The 18,792-nt window shown below is 39.9% G+C and overlaps 1 protein-coding gene across 7 annotated transcripts in view; it reads left to right on the forward strand.

The window, feature by feature from the left end:
- The window catches only part of ERC2 (ELKS/RAB6-interacting/CAST family member 2), a 1,141,350-nt gene that overhangs the window by 1,036,405 nt on the left and 86,153 nt on the right, over positions 1 to 18,792 (forward strand). For all 7 annotated transcript variants that reach the window (XM_060203088.1, XM_060203089.1, XM_060203090.1 and 4 more), the window contains 2 exons: positions 1,474 to 1,608; positions 18,224 to 18,289. In XM_060203088.1, coding sequence (XP_060059071.1) covers positions 1,474 to 1,608; positions 18,224 to 18,250 — 162 coding nt within the window. In that variant the 3' untranslated portion in view covers positions 18,251 to 18,289. The remainder of the gene's footprint in view (positions 1 to 1,473; positions 1,609 to 18,223; positions 18,290 to 18,792) is intronic.

Raw genomic sequence — 18,792 nt, forward strand, 5'->3', positions numbered from 1 at the left:
GGCAACTTATGAGATGGCTTCAACTCTTGATGACCTTCCCTGGCAGAAGGCAAACATGCATTGTGCCTCTAAGATGGCAGCAACCCTCAGCATCATGGCCCCTGCTTTGAGTCATTTGTTGCAACAACATGTGCGACACACCTACTTCTGCACTAGCTTCTAAGGAGACGAAAATAAAAGAAACAACAAATCTATTGGACAGGTGGGCCAATAAGCCCAGGCTTAGGGAGCAGTATGAGTGGGAGATACCCCTGGCCTCAAGGGTGGGGTCAGAAAAACAGATCTAAGAAATGAAATTGTGAGTTAGCTAGACACAGAAGTTAGAGGTAAAGGAATGAGGCTAGGGAAGGTACCACAAGCAAATAAAATGATTTTTATGTAGAATCTTCTTACAGAACAGTGACATCAACATACTAGTAATGATATCATAGGCTTTCATTGTGAATTCCTTGGTTGCCAGGTGCTGAGCTGACATTGAAAGGGGTAGAGGAGAGGGATTTGGGTGGCCAGTGTTTCTGCTGCTTTACATAAAGCTGAGAAAATTGCACTGTAGAAATATTTAACTCTCTAAAGATCACATGCCCAGCAAAGAGGGAAATCAGGACTTGAATCCACAGAATCTGATTTCCAAATACATACTTCTGTATTTCCTGGCCTTGGGGGTTTGATGTGTTTATCTGCCTTTTTTATGATCTACAGGTATTTTTCTAGATTCTGTGACTCTTTTAAATCACTTCATCACTGGCTTATTGTTTTCCTTGCACAATAAACAATAAAATTCAATGACTGTAGGTTTCAAACTATGATACCTACCTGTCTCAGGTGACATATAGAGTAGGATATAAATTAGAGTTGTCAGTTCTTTCCCCTTGACTTTGTTCTCTTTGCTCAGTTTCTACAAAGAATATCAATTAAAATGTCAGGAAAGACAGAGAGAGTGAGTCCTGCCATTATCATTGCAAATAACCGTCTTCATCCGTCTGTGTTCTGCATTTGGCAGCTTTGGAGTGGAATTTTTGCCTTGTGTCCTGAAACCACTGTTTGCGTATAGTTACGTGTCCCCACCCTGCCCCTCCCTATTTTGTCATCCAGGACTTTCTTCCCGCACTTGCTCTAGAGCATAGAGCATGATTGTTGGCAGTTCATAATGGCAAGCTCACCCTAGCCCTCTGTGATTGCTTGATAGCGTAAAATAAAGTTCATAGGATGTGTGTCCATTCTTCCCCATTTAAGTCAAATGGGCAAGTACTTCTACATAAGCAACTGTCCATCCAAACAGTGGCTTTAAGGATGTGACAAATCATCTTTCACCAAATCTGATGTCATGGGCTTTCTTCATTAAGTTCAATTTGACCAAATGTGATGACTTCTGGATGAGGAACTAAGAAAATCTCATAGGAGTTATAATTATGGCTCAAATCTCTTTGGCTGGTCTTTTAGCTCCTGATGGAATCTTCATTTTGTCCTGTGCAGACCCAGAACAGAATGAAGTTGATGGCGGACAACTACGAGGAGGACCACCACCATTACCACCACCACCACCATCACCACCACCACCGATCTCCTGGGAGGTCGCAACATTCCAATCACAGACCCTCTCCTGACCAGGTCAGTTTCATTGCTGTCTACCTCCAGGACCCTTTTTACCCTTTGGATATTTTAAGATAAAATAAATAATCCACAAGAAATAATAAACAGCATAAAGTGATATGTTCTTTGAACTGAATCTAATAGCTTTGGTATTTATTTCCATCACTCAAGGAATCTAAATGTTTTCCTTTCTCCTTCCTCTTTAAGGTTTTGTCTGTTCTTGTTTATGTTATGCATTTTCTTTTCTCCTTTCCTTTCTTCTTTCATAAATATGTAGCCTGTTGCTGGGCTAGTATCTAATAGTGGGTGTTACTGGAATGCCTCTTTCAGAATTTTAAGAGAAAATACTTTGTTTCCATGAGCTTGGCAGCCAGAGAAGGCTTGAGTTTGCAGAGCACTTTCCTAGAAAATTCCTTAGTGATGCAAATTAACGATGGGTAAAATAACATAAAGAGAAATCCTTTTGCTTACACTTCAGCCAGTGAGGCCAAGGGAACTGAATTATTTGATTTGGATCCCACCTTCTACCTTGACTAAGTAAAGCAAGTGAAAAGATTGACAGAAACACAGAAACCTCCTCTAGTTTTCACCCACCAAAAGCAGGAACTATTTGCAGTGTTTAGCATTACAACTCATAAAAATAGATCTCATGGAAATTATAAAATTAAAGGCAAACTAGAATAACATGGTTAATATAGCAATATTTGTCCTTTATTCTACTATGACATGCTTATATATGTGTGAGTCTCGTTCTAGTGTAACTTATATAATAAATTTGAAGAGGGGGTGAGGTTATAGGTAATGTATTAGAGTCATCTGGATCTGTGTAAATACTTTTGATATATATTCCTGAATATGTAGTTAGGCTCATATTGGGATATGAGAATATGAGAAGAGTGTTTGTTTGATGGTAAAGGGGATGAGTATTATGCTACTAAAACATCTTTTTCAGTTGGCTCTGTTTGTTTTTCATATAATGGCACTAGTGTCCAAAAGGAGAAGTAAATACTCCAATTCTCCAAGATGTGCCACTCTAGGTAGAATCATTTATATAGTACAAGGCATAAGAAGTACTCCCTGGAACTGAAGCATGAGGTAGCTCTAGCCAGGTGGCCTTTTGTCCTCTTCTTGGCCCGTCTCTTGCACTGGAAATGAGTGATTTGTCCTCAGAGACTCCAACACTGCAGAAAGTGTTCACACAAGAGGACCTTGAGATTTCTGCAGCCAAGTGCAGAAAGGCCCCAGTGCAAATCCTTAGTACTCCAGTGATTTTCAACTTACATATCTGTAAAGTGAATATTTGTTTTATGTCATGAATGTATATGTCTTACTTGTTTTATGTCATGAATGTGTATGTTTATGATGTGTGGTTTAATTTGATTTTACTTAGTCTAATTCTATCCTTTACCATTGCTAACCCCCTCCCCATACACATCACCCCAGTCTGCCTCTCATCCTTCTAAGTCTTCTCATTTTGTTGTTGGTCCCTTCCCTTTGGCACAATGTCCTTTGCTCCTTGACATTCTCTAATGAGGGATGAGTTTGAGGTGTTACTGGTGTTAGGCCAGCTTGCGCCTTTGCCATGAAAGACAGGAACAGAAGGCTATGTAGGGATAGGAAGAAGAATTTGGAGCCAAATCAGGAGAGTGAGTCATACAAGGATCTGCTAGGATAACATATTTTCTTGTTTTGTCACAGAGAAACATATGCCAATATATCCTGCTAGAAACAGGACATCAAATTTATCTACCTTGTGAAGCTATTTCTTTCAAAAGGGAGTCTCCTGATCTTTCCCAGAAATCTCTGATCACAAACTAGTTGACTCACCCACTTGGTTGACCTCTAACTTTGGTCCACTAACACTAGAGATTATTACAGGGCTGAAATCATTACTCAGGATGGTGCCCTTCTCACTCCTTAATGAGTGGCTGAGAACATCATCAACACATGTGATACAACTTTCTCATTGTTCCTGTTAAACTGAGGGTGATAGTCTTCCACTTTCACATGCTACACTTCAGTGAATCTTCTAGGCAACCAGGTACATAGAGGAAAGTAGCTTCACCCTAGGATTCTGATGAGAAATGCAGGCATGAGAGGAAGGGCATGAACTTGCTGAAGTTTTGCTGCTGGTTATTAGCTCATCAATAATACTTGAAGCACACATTCTTAGGAGAGAATCACAGCCTTGTGTCAGAATGTGACAGTATTAGAGAGTGAATAATCCTGGATTGATTTGGATTGGATTTAAACTAAATATCTACAATGTGCCTATGTTAACAAAATTGTCTTTAAAAAGAAGAGATATCTTCCAGGGATTTCTAATTCTCTTACCCTGCATCTTCCAGTCATGCCTTTCCTATGACCCTGAAGAGTTGACCAGTGATGTCTCCTGAAAGCAGGGTTGCAAAATGTTGACATTGCCTCTTGAACTTTGTTAGGACATTGGAACACATTAAACTGAAGCAACACTATTTAAAATGGGTTACTTTGCTACTATTCCAGAGAAACTTGTTTTTCCTTAGGAAATTCAGTTTAAGTGTTGCCAGATACTTACAGAAATAGATTCTTTTTCCATCTCTCCCCTGTTCAATCTTTCACTGCAATTTTGCTTTCTCCATGGGAGAAATTGAATCCAAGGGTTATAAGTCTAGACTTGTATTTCCCAAAGTAACTTTTGGAACATTAGTCTCATGAGTAAAGTCTTAAAACAAAGATTTGGTAGGCAAAGGATTTTGGGAAACTGCTGCATATTATAACTCTATCTTAGAGAGTCTTGGTGCAATTAGTAGATCAAAGGGTCTGAAAAAATCATATAAGAAAGAAACCTCTCCAATTTTATTTAATCCAGCATTTCCCAGACTTATTTGATCATGGGATCCTTCTCTTATTCCTTTCCTAGTAACATCTGGGCCCTGTGAAACACTTTACTAAGAGTATCAGGTAAAGAAAGAGATTACCTAGCTTAAAACATAGCTGATTTGATGTCCAGCAGTGTTTTTTATTATTATTTTATTATTTTTATAAAAAGGAAACATTGACAAAACCATAAGATAAGAGGGGTACAATTACACACAGTTCCTACCATCTGAACTCCACATCTCATTCCCTCACCTGATAGCTTTCCTATTCTTTATCCCTCTGGGAGTATGGACCCAGGGTCATTATGGGATGCAGAAGGTGGAAGGTCTGGCTTCTGTAATTGCTTCCCCGCTGAACATGGGTGTTGGCAGGTCGATCAATACTCCCATCTTGTCTCTTTCTTTCCCTAGTGGGGCAGTGCTCTGGGGAAGAGGGGTTCCGGGACACATTGGTGGGGTTGTCTGTCCAGGGAAGTCTGGTCAGCATCCTGCTAGCATCTGGAACCTGGTGGCTGAAAAGAGAGTTAACATATAAAGCCAAACAAGTTGTTGACTAATCATGAATCTAAAGGCCAGAATAGTGCAGATGAAGAGTTGGAGGGGGGTCTTCATCTTGTAGATAGCTAATAGGCCTATTTTAGTTCTATTCCAAAGGGCCTGTGACTATACTAGTTTTCTTTTTTTTTTTTTTTCCCTGAGCCTGAAATCTGATATGCAGGTGGATCCAAGTTATTGTCTAGGGAGATGGTGTCATGCCTGGAAAAAGGACCAGAAACAAAACCTAGATATAGACTAGGTCCCATGAGATAGAGCATATGTTCACATGTATCCATAAATTAGGGCAAAATATATACCTGAAAGCAAAAGAACACAATAGTTTGCAGTGACTCAGTATAAATTTCATAATGAAATATTGTCTACTTAGACTTAGATATACACCTCACCTACTTCCTATTACACTTCCCTCACTGTCTCCAAAGCTAACCTTATCAAAGCAAGGACTACGAAAGTTGAATAAAGGCATACTTTAACAATGACTCTTTAGTCACTATCAGGCTACCCCATCAGCTGGGGCCCTAGTCAGGGAGTCCTGACATTCCTGAACAGACATGATGGGCCTATACCTTGAATAAATCCCTCTCCCCAATATTGCCAATTATCTCTACCAGGAACAAAACAATAGACCCCTTTGTGGGCTCCCATAGGACCTTGCCCTGAACTTGGATCAACAACAGTAGAGAATGTTCCATCCTCTGAAGGGAGGATGGACAACATACTGTATGCTCCACCCTAGGAAGATGGGTCCTCAAATCAGGGAAGCTTGGAATGTTCCTACTCATGACCACAGAATGTGGGCTCAAATCCACAGAGATGCAGAAGTCACATAGGCTCTTAAGCTGAATATGGGCCCCAGATCAGATCAAAACAATGGGGTTTACAGTCAACAATATTTATACACTTTTCCCATATTTGGAGCTACTCTCTTCCCAGAAGTGTTTTTTATCAGAAGATGGAGTTTTAAGACACCATTTCATTGCTTTGCATGGCAGAAAATGAGAATATTCTTTCCACTCCTTTCTTGGGATACCTGTTTACAAATTATGACATCTGAAAATGGACTGACCTTCCAGAAACCTAGACTAACTAAACTGAAGGAACAACTATGAGGATAGAAACCCAGAAAAACAAGGTAATCATAAACAGACAGCCCTACGTCAATACAAAGTTAACTGTAATGAGGAAAGAGGGGTTTTGAAGAATACATGAGAGAGGTGTGGTAAAGCAACTCAGTACCTGAGTACTAACAGAGTAGCTTTTAATAACTGGTGGCCTATGAGATCTGGTTGAGCATAACCACTGGTTATATTCAAGTTTAATATTGAGACAAGTTCCAATGGTGCCTGGGGAGATATTTTAAGAAGTAGGGACAAGAGTATCTCAGAAAAAATTTTCATGGCACTAGCTAAATTGTAAGCATTTTTTGTGTGAGAGAGGACCACTCCACCATTTGATGTAGTGCTGGAGATGCAACTCAGGGCTTTCCACACCCAAGGCATGCACTCTACAGCACAATCACCTCCCAAGTCCTGGGTAAGCATTGTGAAGAAATACAAGGTCGCTGCTGAAGGCATGTTAGAGACTGCAATTCTAGTGAAGGCACTAATACTGATTTTAGAGCAGCTGAGTGGAAATCCGGATTTTCCTGAATGCCCTCTATGCCTATTTTTATTAGTCTCATCTGTTATTTTCTTTAAGTAGCATCTTCCTTTACCTTTATCAATAATGTCAAGTCTTTTTAAGTCTCCTTTTGTTTTTTTCTGGACACAGCTGCTGTCTTTTGCCCCAGGAAGCCATTTTTGTTTGTTTGTTTGTTTGTCTTCCAATGACTCTAAGGTGTGAACTAGCCTCAAATAAAAAAAAAAAAACTGTAGTGTCAAGATGAGTGCCAGTTGCAGCTGGTTGAGTAAACACAGTGCCGTGCACAAAGACCTGGGTTCAGACCGCATGTCCCCAACTGTACTACAGGGAACTTCAGGAGCAGTGGAGCAGGGTTGTAGGTGTTTCCCTTTCTCTTTCCCTATTACCCCCCCCCCACCATTTCTGTATCTATCAAGTCAAATAAAATAAAATAAATAACATTTTAAAAAGAATGATTGGCAGCTTAACATGCCAGTCCTTCTTTGGACTGCCCTTCAGACTCAGATGTGTGCCTGTCTCTTAGGTTTATAAAGGCCTCAATGGGGGAAAAAATACAATCTGTAACTTAAAACCCCAGCACATTTAGCCACTTTCCAGTCCTAGAACTTGCATCTCCTCTCTCTCTGTCTTCCTCTATCTCTCTCTCTCTCTTCCCCTTCTTTTTTGAATAGAAATAGGAATTGAAATGCTCAAGGAATTGACTACCATGAAAACATTCAAATCTCACTTGAAATTTATTTTTATGGCCAAGGAGGAGGCTCACTGGTAGAGCACAGATGTTACATATGTGAGACGCTGGCTTTGATCCTCAGTACTGCATTAAAAATGAATAAATAGGGGTAAGGGTAGATAACATAATGGTTATGCAAACAGACTCCCATTCCTGAGGCTCCAAAGTCCCAAATTCAATCCCCTGCACCACCATAAACCAGAACTAAGCAGTGCTCTGGTAAAAAATAAATAAATAAATAAATAAATAAATAAATAAATAAATAAATAAAAATGAATGAACTGGGCAGTACCACAATGGATTAAACACACATGGCGCAAAACTTAAGGACCAACATAAGGATCCTGGTTTGAGCCCCCAGCTCCTCACCTGCAGGGGGTCACTTCACAAGTGGTGAAGCAGGTCTGCAGGTATCTGTCTTTATTATCTCCTCCTCTCTGTCTTCCCCTCCTCTCTTGGTTTTTTCTCTGTTCTATCCAGCAACAACAATAGCCATGACAACAATAACAATGACAAAAATAACGATGACAACAATAACAACTACAAGGGCAAAATGGGAAAAGTGACCTCCAGGAGCAGTGGATTCATAGTGCAGGCACCAAGCCCCAGTGATAACCCTGGAGGCAAAAAAAATAAATAAATAAAGAATAAATAAAATCTATTTTAAAAGTAACTTTTATCTTAATAAAAAAAATTGTCTGTAATTCTACATTAAAGTGTAAGATTCTGGTGCACAACATTATGATTTGATACTCAGATACACTAGATTATGAATCCCACCAAGAGTCTAGTTTACATCTATTTCACTCACCCCTCAATTCTCTCCCCCTCTGATATTCACCTGTTTTCTGCTAAGGATTTGTTTTGTTTTGTCTTTGTTGTTTGTTTGCTTGACTTCCCCCATTTCACTTTAAGAAGTCACTTTTAAAGAAATTAATTAGAAAGGGCTACAGACTCTAGAAGCATATCAGTATAACACTTAATACATTGATAAGGGAAAATTGTGATTGAAGTTTATGTTATACTATCCCCTACATAATGAACAGCATAGTCACACCTTCACATCTGTTAAGCCCAAAGTGTGCACTTGATAGAGGACTGGTGAGTGAATTTTTCCTTTAGGGCCTTTTGGGAAATAGGAAGGGCAGATAACAGCATCCCCAAACACAGATAAGGACCTGGAATTTAAGAGACTTTGGTAGTTACCCAGGTTCATATATCTGAACATTAGCAAGCTCAAGATGAGGCTCTGAGCCTATGAGTGCTCTCAATCAATGGCAAACTGTTTAGGGTATCACTTTAGATATATTCATGGATAAATTCATATTAACTTGAGTTTCATTGCTGTATCAACTATAGAAGGCAAATTGCTTTTCTCTTATTGAATTTTCATACATGTTGTCCTATTTTGATTTACTTTCCAAAGTTTAATTAAATGTTATACCATCAGTTTTCTTTTTATTTGCTCAAGTTTTCATTGTCTTTACTTGCATTTTTTGCTTTGTAATTTGTATCCCTTTCCTTTCCCTATATTTCACCTGCTCCCTTGGACTATTCCATTATATTTCTATTATTCTTGAACTGCACATAATGAAAATTCAGTTACCTTATGACTCTTTCACAGCCAGGGAATACCAGGGTGATGTGATTTTGTTATGACACATTCAGAAGGAAGGGAATTTCTCTGGGTTCCAGAGAATTGGCAGAACCCACATTCTTTTGTTCACTCACCCTTGAAATTCTGCATAGATAAGAGCCTGGGACAAGTAAGGTCTCTAAAGCAAAGTAAACGTTGCTTCCCTTGGCCAGTAATCTTCCCTGGGCCAGAAGCTGCTAGTAATCAGCCAGGACACTGAGGGCATATTCAAACAGTGGCCTTCCTGTTCAAAAGCTGGGCTTTCTACTTGGCATGCTTACTTTTAGGATGTCCACTCTGCCATTCTGATATAGCCCAAGAAAATTGATTGTCTTAGTACCAAATACGATCCACTCTACTTCGCAGTTTCTAGGCTCTATTCACAGATGTGACTAGCAAATCTTCAGTCATTTCTTTGCTATCCCTGCTTACTGTGTGGTTCAAGCAGGCATTACCTCTTTGATGAGAAGTAAATTTGAACCACCGGACACATTTAAAGCACTGAATGTCCATTTTCGTTTTCTACTGAAAAAACCTCTATTGAATTCTGCATGAGACACATGGCATTAGTATCCAAATAATGTGGTAACCAAAGAAATCTAGATTTGACCTTTCACACTAGTGGTTGTGGCACAAATACAAAGGCGAAGGAATAATGAAATGGTTCCAGTGTCCATCCATGCCAGAGGCACCTGTGTTCTGTTACAAAGTGTCCTAATTCACGTCCTTTCTCTCCCTTTCCTATAGACAAATGTCATAAATAAGCTTAGCTCAGAAAATACACAGAGATATCTGCTCCCCGGACCCTCACAACACAGTCCATGCTGCACTTATCTGGTCTTGAGAATCCTGCAGAACTTTTTGCATTCTTACAGATTCTTGCCAAGGTGGTTGACAAAGGGAATGACTACATTTCCTAGTCCTATGTCTTTCTTGGCCCCAAACCTGTTTGGTAACAGCACCCCCAGCCTCTCTAAAGCCCCTCATTTATGTTTGACCAACAATAGCTTGGAGTCTCATTGTCCACCAGATAAATGAATTGGTCATTGCCGCCCCTCCCCGGACCTTTTTAGCTTCTCTGAAAGCCAACTCAGGGTCCTTGGATTCCACACTCAACCTCTACCCCTCTCTGTGAGCACTGGGCAGGGGCTTGTGATTGATGCCTTGCTTTCCTTGCACTTTCACCAAAGTGCAGCCCTTTGAATTCTAACAAACAGACCAAGGGTTTAACTTGCTCCATTGCCCCCCAGAAGATGGATTCTGTATTTAGAGTTGTTATTCCTAGTTTTTGGTTAAGGAGGGATAAAACGAATTTATTTTATGTTTTGAGGTTAAATGAATGTGGTATAAATGTATACATAGTGTCTGTGTGTATATATGTATGTATCACACTATGTCAGAGGAACTGAGGACTTTTCCACATATGGAAGAATTTCTCAAGACCATATTTAACTAGAATTTTCTCTCCTTAACTTCCCCTGAGTGCATGTTTGAATATGCACTATATATACATATATATGTGTATGTATGTAAATACATTTTATGTTTCCTATGTAGCAGAAAAATGAATGACCACATATCAGAGCTTACTAAAATGCGGTTAAGATACTCTAACAGAACAGAAAATTTTAGCTCCCCACAAAAATGGCCTGCAAAAGAAAAGTTGCATGTCTTAGACTTTTGATGTTTCCCAACCAAGTGAGTATGTCTGAAGCTTTTCCAAATGAGAGATGATAAGGGCTTTTTGCATGCTAAATCTAATATTGTGGCCTACTTCTAAGAAGAAGCCTTGGATTTGGCTTCATGTAAGGATGAAACCATGGAGTTGAAAAGCCATAAAGAAACCTCTTGTTGCACTATGATTTTTGGATGGGAAGAAGGTCCACAGATCTCAACTGTTTTTACTCCTGAGCCAGTCCTCTCAGAATTAGAGCCAAAGATATACTGGAATGCATTTGCACTTTAAAATAAATTTTGTGAGTCACCTGCTTCTTATTTTACACTGAGATATATTTGACATATAGAATTGCACTAGTTCTATATGCACAACATAAAAATCTTATACATGTATGTACTGTGAAATGAATACCAGAATAAGGTTAGTTAACATCAATATACATCATCACAACTTTTTGTGATTACTTTCCTCTTTTCTGATACTCTTTTCATTGTATGTGGATCGAATGGCTCTGTGTTTAAAACTCAGCAGATAAAAACCAATCCACATGAAATAGAAAGTAGGCAAAACAACTACTTTTTATGTTAGCCCTCTAAGAATTATATCACTCCTCTCCCACCCCAGCTACAAAGCACAAACCAGCAGCTATATGCTATTTATCACCATCAGGAAGTAAAGGTGGCAGTTTATTTGTTTGCTTGTTTTTAAGAGCAGAAGCTCTAGAATGACCCTCATGGCTCTCCGTGAGGCCACAGGTAAAGAAGGAAATGAGGACAAATGTCTGACCTGCTGCTGTGAGAGGTATTTAGCTGTTCTTCCCTCTACTCGCAGTTACATGCTCACCCAACCATTACAAGGCACAGGAGAAGGAGGAGCGGCAGGGCATAACATAGCCATTGGGAAACTAGCTTTGCAGATGAGCAGGTTATTGCCAAAGCACCTTAATTTGGGTGTGAAGTTAATTCCTTACATGTAAGCACATGAGGGGAATGATTTGATAAACTTTTCCAGGGAGGGTCTTCATACATGGGGAAAGAGCAGAGCTGGTTACTAATACATCAGGATCCTCCTGGTCAAAAAGGATTTCTCCTTAAAGGAGATTTGAGCCTATTGGATATTTCAGTCTTACTCTATTTTGGGTAGAGTGGTGTCTTTCTTCTCTTACTTATTACTCTAAGTTTCAAACTTTGTTTTCAATATTATGGTTTCATTAAAGAGATTTGTTGCTGTATCATTTGAGTCAACAGGGGTTTTCAGATACTTCTTGCACTCCCCAGCTTATAGACGTAGCTCATCTTGGCAACACTGGAAGGTCGATTCCTTTCCAACTCGCTGCTTTAATCCAGTCACATTTGTCTAAGAGGAAGCACTTCAGCTCCCTCCTTGAAAGGGGGTGGCCAACCTTGAAACATCTGCAAGCAGCAAAACCCATTTCATATTGTTAAAAGCCCACCATTGCCTCTCCTCTCTTCCTGGACACATATAAAAACGGGCATGTTTGACTTCATATCCCAGGCACTTGCAGAATATAACAGGCCTGTGGAGGAAAGAGAACTGGAAACATCCATTAAATGCACACTGCACATATTCACAATTTCTGCCAACTACCTTACATGCAGAACAGTTTCACTTCTGATATTTTGTTTCTGGGTCAGGATAGAATACCTGGCAGAGTATATGTCTTACCATGGCAAGGCCTTGGGTTTGTGTGCTAGTACCACAGCATGCACTTGCTCTCCCCCTTCCCCCCCTCATAAGTAGAGAACATGAAAAAGATGACCCAGGAGCAGTGACATTGCATATGGACACACACACACACACACACTTTCAGTATCTTAGTTATCGATATATGAATGATCTGAATGCACTCTAATTTTAACTAAACTGTGTAAAAATTGCTTTATTGCTTTTGTGTACTGTCAGATTCTTCTAATGTCCTCTGACTTTAGTGCAGTATCAAATCATTTGTTTTCATAGTAATAAACCATCAAGTGTGACCAGCATGGATGGTGGGTCTGGTCATATTTGCAACATCTACAAAGTAGCTGAAAGTATTGAGGAATCAAGAGGCTAGGAGAACTGATAGCTCATTAACTGGGAAAATGATAGGACTAGAATCATGTTAAAAATACCACTTTCACTGAGTTTAATAAAGCCACACATGAATAAGGGGTTGAAACTAAAGTCTGTCTCCACCCCCACCCCCCCCCCCACACACCTTTTCATTGTTATCTGGCAATGACTCAGCTTGGAGCAGATGTCAATTGGGGTTCCAAAGCACTATTTTTGGCCAGTGGAAAGTGTTCTATCATTTTTATCTTTGGCTAGGACTATTTAATGTTTCAGCTGGTTCCATACACAAAAGACTGGTCTAACAGTATTAAATTTGCTTAAAGGAAGTCAAAAGCTAATTTCTTCACCTGTCCCTACATTGAGAAAACACCTAGAAATATTACGTGAGTAATGAAAGGGAAATCCTCCTCCCCAATTCCCAAAGCTCTGTCCTGTTCTCAAGGAGAGCTCAGGTAGCTATCCTTCCTCAGGGAGGTCTTCATGAGGTAAACTTGCCAGGAAGACCCAATGCAGGTTGCTCAAGATACCAGTCTTTGCCTCTCTGCTAAGAAACATCCCAGTGTGTTTCCTTTAAAAATATGGACAGCTCTGTCACATTTTCCAATTGGCCAGTGATATCAAGTTTTTATCCACCATGCTAAAAGAACAAGAAGGAAGTGCTGGTATATTGAAAAGTGAGGAGAAACAAGTCAACGAAATCTTGACAACCTGAAAAGTCAGGTATCCAGGTGGCATTCTCTCTCAGAGGAGAAAAGTCATTCTCCAAACAAGGACCTAGCCTTAACTGCTTACTTGTTTGGAGATACTTGCTAAGTTTCTCCTTCTGAACCATTGTAAGGCAGTGAGGGTAGTGCAAGTGCTGCCTTTCCCCTACGGGACCTTGGTGTTTGCTGAGGTACTGCTGATAGGCCCATGTAAGGGACAGTTGCTACTGCATGTGATGCTCTCTCTCACCCAAAAGCAGAGGTCCTACCTAAGCTCTACCATCCAATTCCACATAGGATCCTTAGCAGCTTGGGAAGAGGGCAAAGAAGAGTCCAAAGTACTTCAGAGCTGAACTAAGCCAAGCTAAGCCAATGCCATCTGGGGTAACAACAAGCTCTTCTTTCTCTGTCTTCCCAGCTCAAGTGTTGGGGAGTGTGCATTTTATGGTTAGACAGATTGGAATTTGACCCTGGCTCCATAGCTACTGCCAGGTGTTCCTGGGTGAACTACCTGACCTTTCCTTCTAAGCCTCACTTGACTCAGTGAGGAAACATAGAGAGGTGTCGCACTGCATACAACCTGGAGCAAAAGCTACTTCCTGCTGGCTTGTCTCTAGCCCAGGTCAGAAACAAACTAGCAGGTTTAAACAGAGTACAGAGCAGGTGTCTGAACCTGGATAGGACTTTGCTATTCTTTGGGGGCACTTCACTATCAGTGTCTCCCATAGACTGTAACAAATAGAAATTGTATAAGAGTTTGCCACCATTCTGGCCCTAATCTAAACAGAAAAGTCTTGTCATATGCTCATCATAGACTGAGCATTTCCTGAAGCAGGAGAGGTAAAAGTCACAAATGGAAGTTCTCTAGAGGAAAGGCTTGGACTAGTAAGAGGAGACTTTCTAGTGCTCTGATAAAGCATGCTGCCATTCTCCAGGCTCAACCTTACTGTGTTTCCTTACATGTACACCTGTCTTTACTTGCTTTGGACAAATTGGAAAAAAATCAAAAGGAGCTGCTCAGGTGCAGGGCACACTATAAATGCCACACTGTGGTCCTGCTACTGTGATTTGAGCAGCCAAAGTTTGCAGTGTCCTGGGGCTTGGTGCTTTTGGTAAGTGCCAGAAAAACCATGAGCTGGAATAGAGTGGAGATGGACCTGTGACTGTCCATACCAGACTATTATACAGGATAACCTCCTCACATCCCTCCCCACTTGGAAAGCAGGCTGATGTTGCTGTCAGAGCCAGCTGAGGCAGTGGGTTTATGTGACAATGACACTTGCATAATTTCACTCTCTTCTCCAGTTAGGACAGGTGTAACAGCAAGGTCCCTATTAGGAACCCAGGCCTCCAATTTTAAGAGAAAAAGCTGACTATTAACTCAAAGAGTTGTAGGTGTTTGAAGAAAGAAAAAAAGCCTCCAGTGATGGGCTGAGGCTTGCCTGCTGCTTCTACCTAATACTTCAAAATAAAGCCCAATTAAAGGTTTATGCTGGGCTGTTTATCATGTCAGATTATAGAGTTGCTTCCTGGAGCTGATTTGCTGGGGCTAATAAATGCCCCCAACCATAGCCGCTCTCCAGTGGTGACTCAGTCCCTTTGTCCTTAGACCCTGCCATCAGCTGAGCCCTGGGAGCCTTCTACTCTGTGAGGAATTTTATTTTTATCAGAGTATTCAGAGAATTCCATTAGGGTCCAGTACTGGGGATGGCAGGGATGGCAGGATTTCCAAGGCCACAGATATATTCTGAGGTTATTTGATAGTTAAGCTTTCTCCTCTCTTCAAAAATTGCTGTTTTATGCTCAGTGTGTTCTCGACCTCAGTTTGTCTCGGGTGTTCCCTTCCTCAGATGCTATGAAGGCAGCTTGTGAATCACTGGTAAGCCAGAGGACTTGTTCTCATCCAACTATTTTGGCAATCCCTGGCATAGTAAGCCCTTAATAAGGACACCCAAGGTAGTAAACAGCAGGCAGCATCCAGGACAGCCACTGCAATGTAGCTTTGGAAGCAGAAAAACAAGGAAAGTCTGCAAGCTCTCCCAGACCCAGTAGACATATTTTACACACTTCAAGGGTTTCTCAACAATTTGGCATGCAGTTAGGGATTAAGTGGTATCTCTCTGTTTCTTGCTTTTTGCTCCCCAAATTTACATTTCTGGTGAAGTAAGGCTGCTAAACAAATTAATATTTGCATACAGGGATGCAGGCTCTGTGGGAGTCAAACAGCTGTGAGGGTTTGGGAAAATACTCAGAGTTCTCTCTCTGATTAGCTTCTGCAGTTTGGTTTTTTATTCCCCAAGCAGACACTCACTCTGACCCAGATCACTTGGTGATTAGGGTCAATTCACGTTTAAGCTTTAAAGATTAGAGAGACCAGCAGGGACATAACTTCCCTCCCTATGTGTGTGTGTCTCTCTCTCTTCCTTTTTTTTTTTTTAACTTCAAACTTCAGGAACTAAAAACTTAAAAAAATGGAGGATATTCCAAGTTCACTAGAGGAATTTCTCCACATTTCTGCCATGTAAATGTTAACAAAGTTTATGTTGGACTGTCATATTTCTTTACTTTATTCACCAGCATACAAGATGTCGATCTCCACATCTGGTTTTTAATAACCCTCGACATCTGGGAGCTCCTTTTTATTCCTATGGTGGACGAGGCACAGTAGTGATATTGGCAGTGTATACTTTCAATCTACAACTCCTGTCTGTCTCAATCATAATTAATTACCACTTTTTAATATATTCAATTTGCTAAAAGTGATTTGCATTAGACCACTTTTCACTATGAAGAAGAAAATTGTGGTAGATTTCAGTGGCAGTAGCTTTTTTTGTTTCCTCTTTTTTTTTTCTGGAAAAAATCTTTGAATGGATTAGAAACAAACTGAATGTAAACATGCAGTTGGGCTGGAAATGCAAAATGAAATGAACTGCTTTGCAGGGAACATTGTTTTAGGCAGCATTCATAAGTACTGTGAGCTATAGATTAGGGAAAACCTCCTTTGTGTTTTGACTTTGGCAAAGCAACAAGTCCCTTTGCTTGGAGTTTTCCTGTAGCAGTGCTGAGGGATATGGGAAGTCAAGATACTTATAATGAAAGCTGGGAATTCTGTCTAGAGGATTATATTTGCACACATATACACAACCTTCTATGTTGAATTTCTAGAGGAGCTTCTAGAACCTATGACTGCATTTGGATGTGTGGGGACCCTATCCTGTAGACTTTGTTTCTTTATTATCATAAATAGGATGTCAATTATGCTTTTCTCCAGGAACAGAGAGGAAGTTTGGTGAATGTCAAAAATCCATGTTTCTCAGGTTATGTTAGGAGATAGGGAAACTAAGTGCCAGGAACAACTCCTAGGCAGTATAGTGATAAATAAACATAGGTAAAATTTACATTTATGTGAATTTTACTTATGTGAAAAGATTCCATTGAAATATTTAATTGGTCTTCTTAGAGTATATTTATATGCTTAAAATAGGAAACACAGAAATACAAAGGAAATAAATTATATAATACCTTTGTTTAAAAACTATAGATCTAAATTCTTAAGCTCATGAAGACCACCTTGGCCTATTGACAAGCTTTGGTTGCTATGTGAAATTGCTGGTTTTCTAGGAAAAAAAAAGGTCAAATTTTGGCAATTTTATTTGTTTCAACCTAATATTTACAACTTAATCAATAAGGAACCAAGTTAAAAGAAAATATTCCAAGCCTTAAAAAATCCTGTTCTTTATTTTCAAAATAAAGAAGCAAATCATGTCAAGACCTGGTTTCAGCAAGGACTTATTGAAAGACACGGTTCTCAAATTCTGTATGAGACCAGAATATGAACCAGTCAGTCTTCTGTACATTGTTTTCATCCTTACCATAAACAGTGAGAATTCTTGTTCAAAACAGGACTCTGTGAGGGTGGATATACTTATGTCTTCAAAGGTTCAATTTCCCTGTTTGTGGGCCACTTACTCAGTGTGGAAAGTGGCCAGAGCCATTTTTTTTTTTCTGGAAGGGTTTCAACAACAAGCATTCAGACCAAATAAGTTTCAGTTTATCCACAGCTAAACACAATTCCCAGTTAAACAAAACTTCCTTTCTACAAGCATTCTACTGAATTGAAAGTTTACTTTCTTTTCTTTGAAACTTATTTGATTGCAAATGTATAATCATTCCATGGCATGCACACCCTCCTTTATGCTGAGAGCAAAACTAAACCTGACCAATGTTGAAGATCACAGCATGTTTAACCCTTGTGAAATAACCACTGTGTGTTACCACATGCATACAAAGTGTGTTGCACCCAAGTATGGTTTTCTTTTTAATTCTTAGTCTTTATTGATACTTTAAGCTTATGAGAAATTAAGGGTATTTGATTACTATAATTACTTCTCTGCTTGCTTAAAAGGTCTAATCTACTCCTAACACAGATGCAATTCAGACTGCATGCCTTCCAAAAAAATAATCATTTGCTAATGTAGACTAATTTTAATCTTCTAATCCAGTCTTGACACAAAGTCAGAGCTGGGTCGATGGAATGTTTTTGTGTGGGAGGTTGCCATAGATACAGAACTCCAGTGATGTGTTTGACAACTTGGTGATGTGGAACTTAAGTTACTATGGATTTTCTTTTCCTCCTTCTTAAAGATGTAACAACATAGTGAAGATCAGTGTGCCTTTCTAGTGCATCACGATGTAACTAACCTTCTCTTCTTTCATTCCGGTGCTCCCCTCCCTACCCGGGTCCGGCCACAGGATGACGAGGAGGGCATATGGGCATAGCCGGGCCTGTAAACCAAAGTTCCAGTTTTGTTTTGAGGGGTGAGAAACTATCTTTTATATCATTTTTTTCTTTTTAAAAAAAGTGATTGAATTCTAGTGCTGTGTGTGTGCTCCATTGTGTTTGCTGATGTCTGTGATTGTGCTGTGTGTCTGCTTCTGTGCTCTGTGACCATCCCCAAGGGCTTCCTGCTTCTGGCCCCTACCCCTCCACCCACCCCTGCAACTACGTTACTGCTCTGCCTTGTTGGGGCTGGGTTGAGCATGATTCAGATGTTTTTGTGTTATTTAACATGTAAACTGTACCCTTGCTAGGGATTTATGCACACTTTAAGGCATGGTTATGGATTCAGAAATTGTCACAATTCCCAGGTCAGGTTTTCAGCCAACTGCTTGTTTTTACCAGATATGACAGTGTGGTGTGACTCTCACGTCCTTCTGGTTGTGTCAAATGTTTGGCAACGAATAAGAAATTAAATTTGTATGTCTCCATGGAATTGAATTTATCATTTCCAAGAAGGCCATTTAATGGATTGTACTGTTTC

Source organism: Erinaceus europaeus, chromosome 12, assembly GCF_950295315.1.
Source record: "Erinaceus europaeus chromosome 12, mEriEur2.1, whole genome shotgun sequence".
In the NCBI taxonomy this organism is placed as follows: Eukaryota; Metazoa; Chordata; class Mammalia; order Eulipotyphla; family Erinaceidae; genus Erinaceus; species Erinaceus europaeus.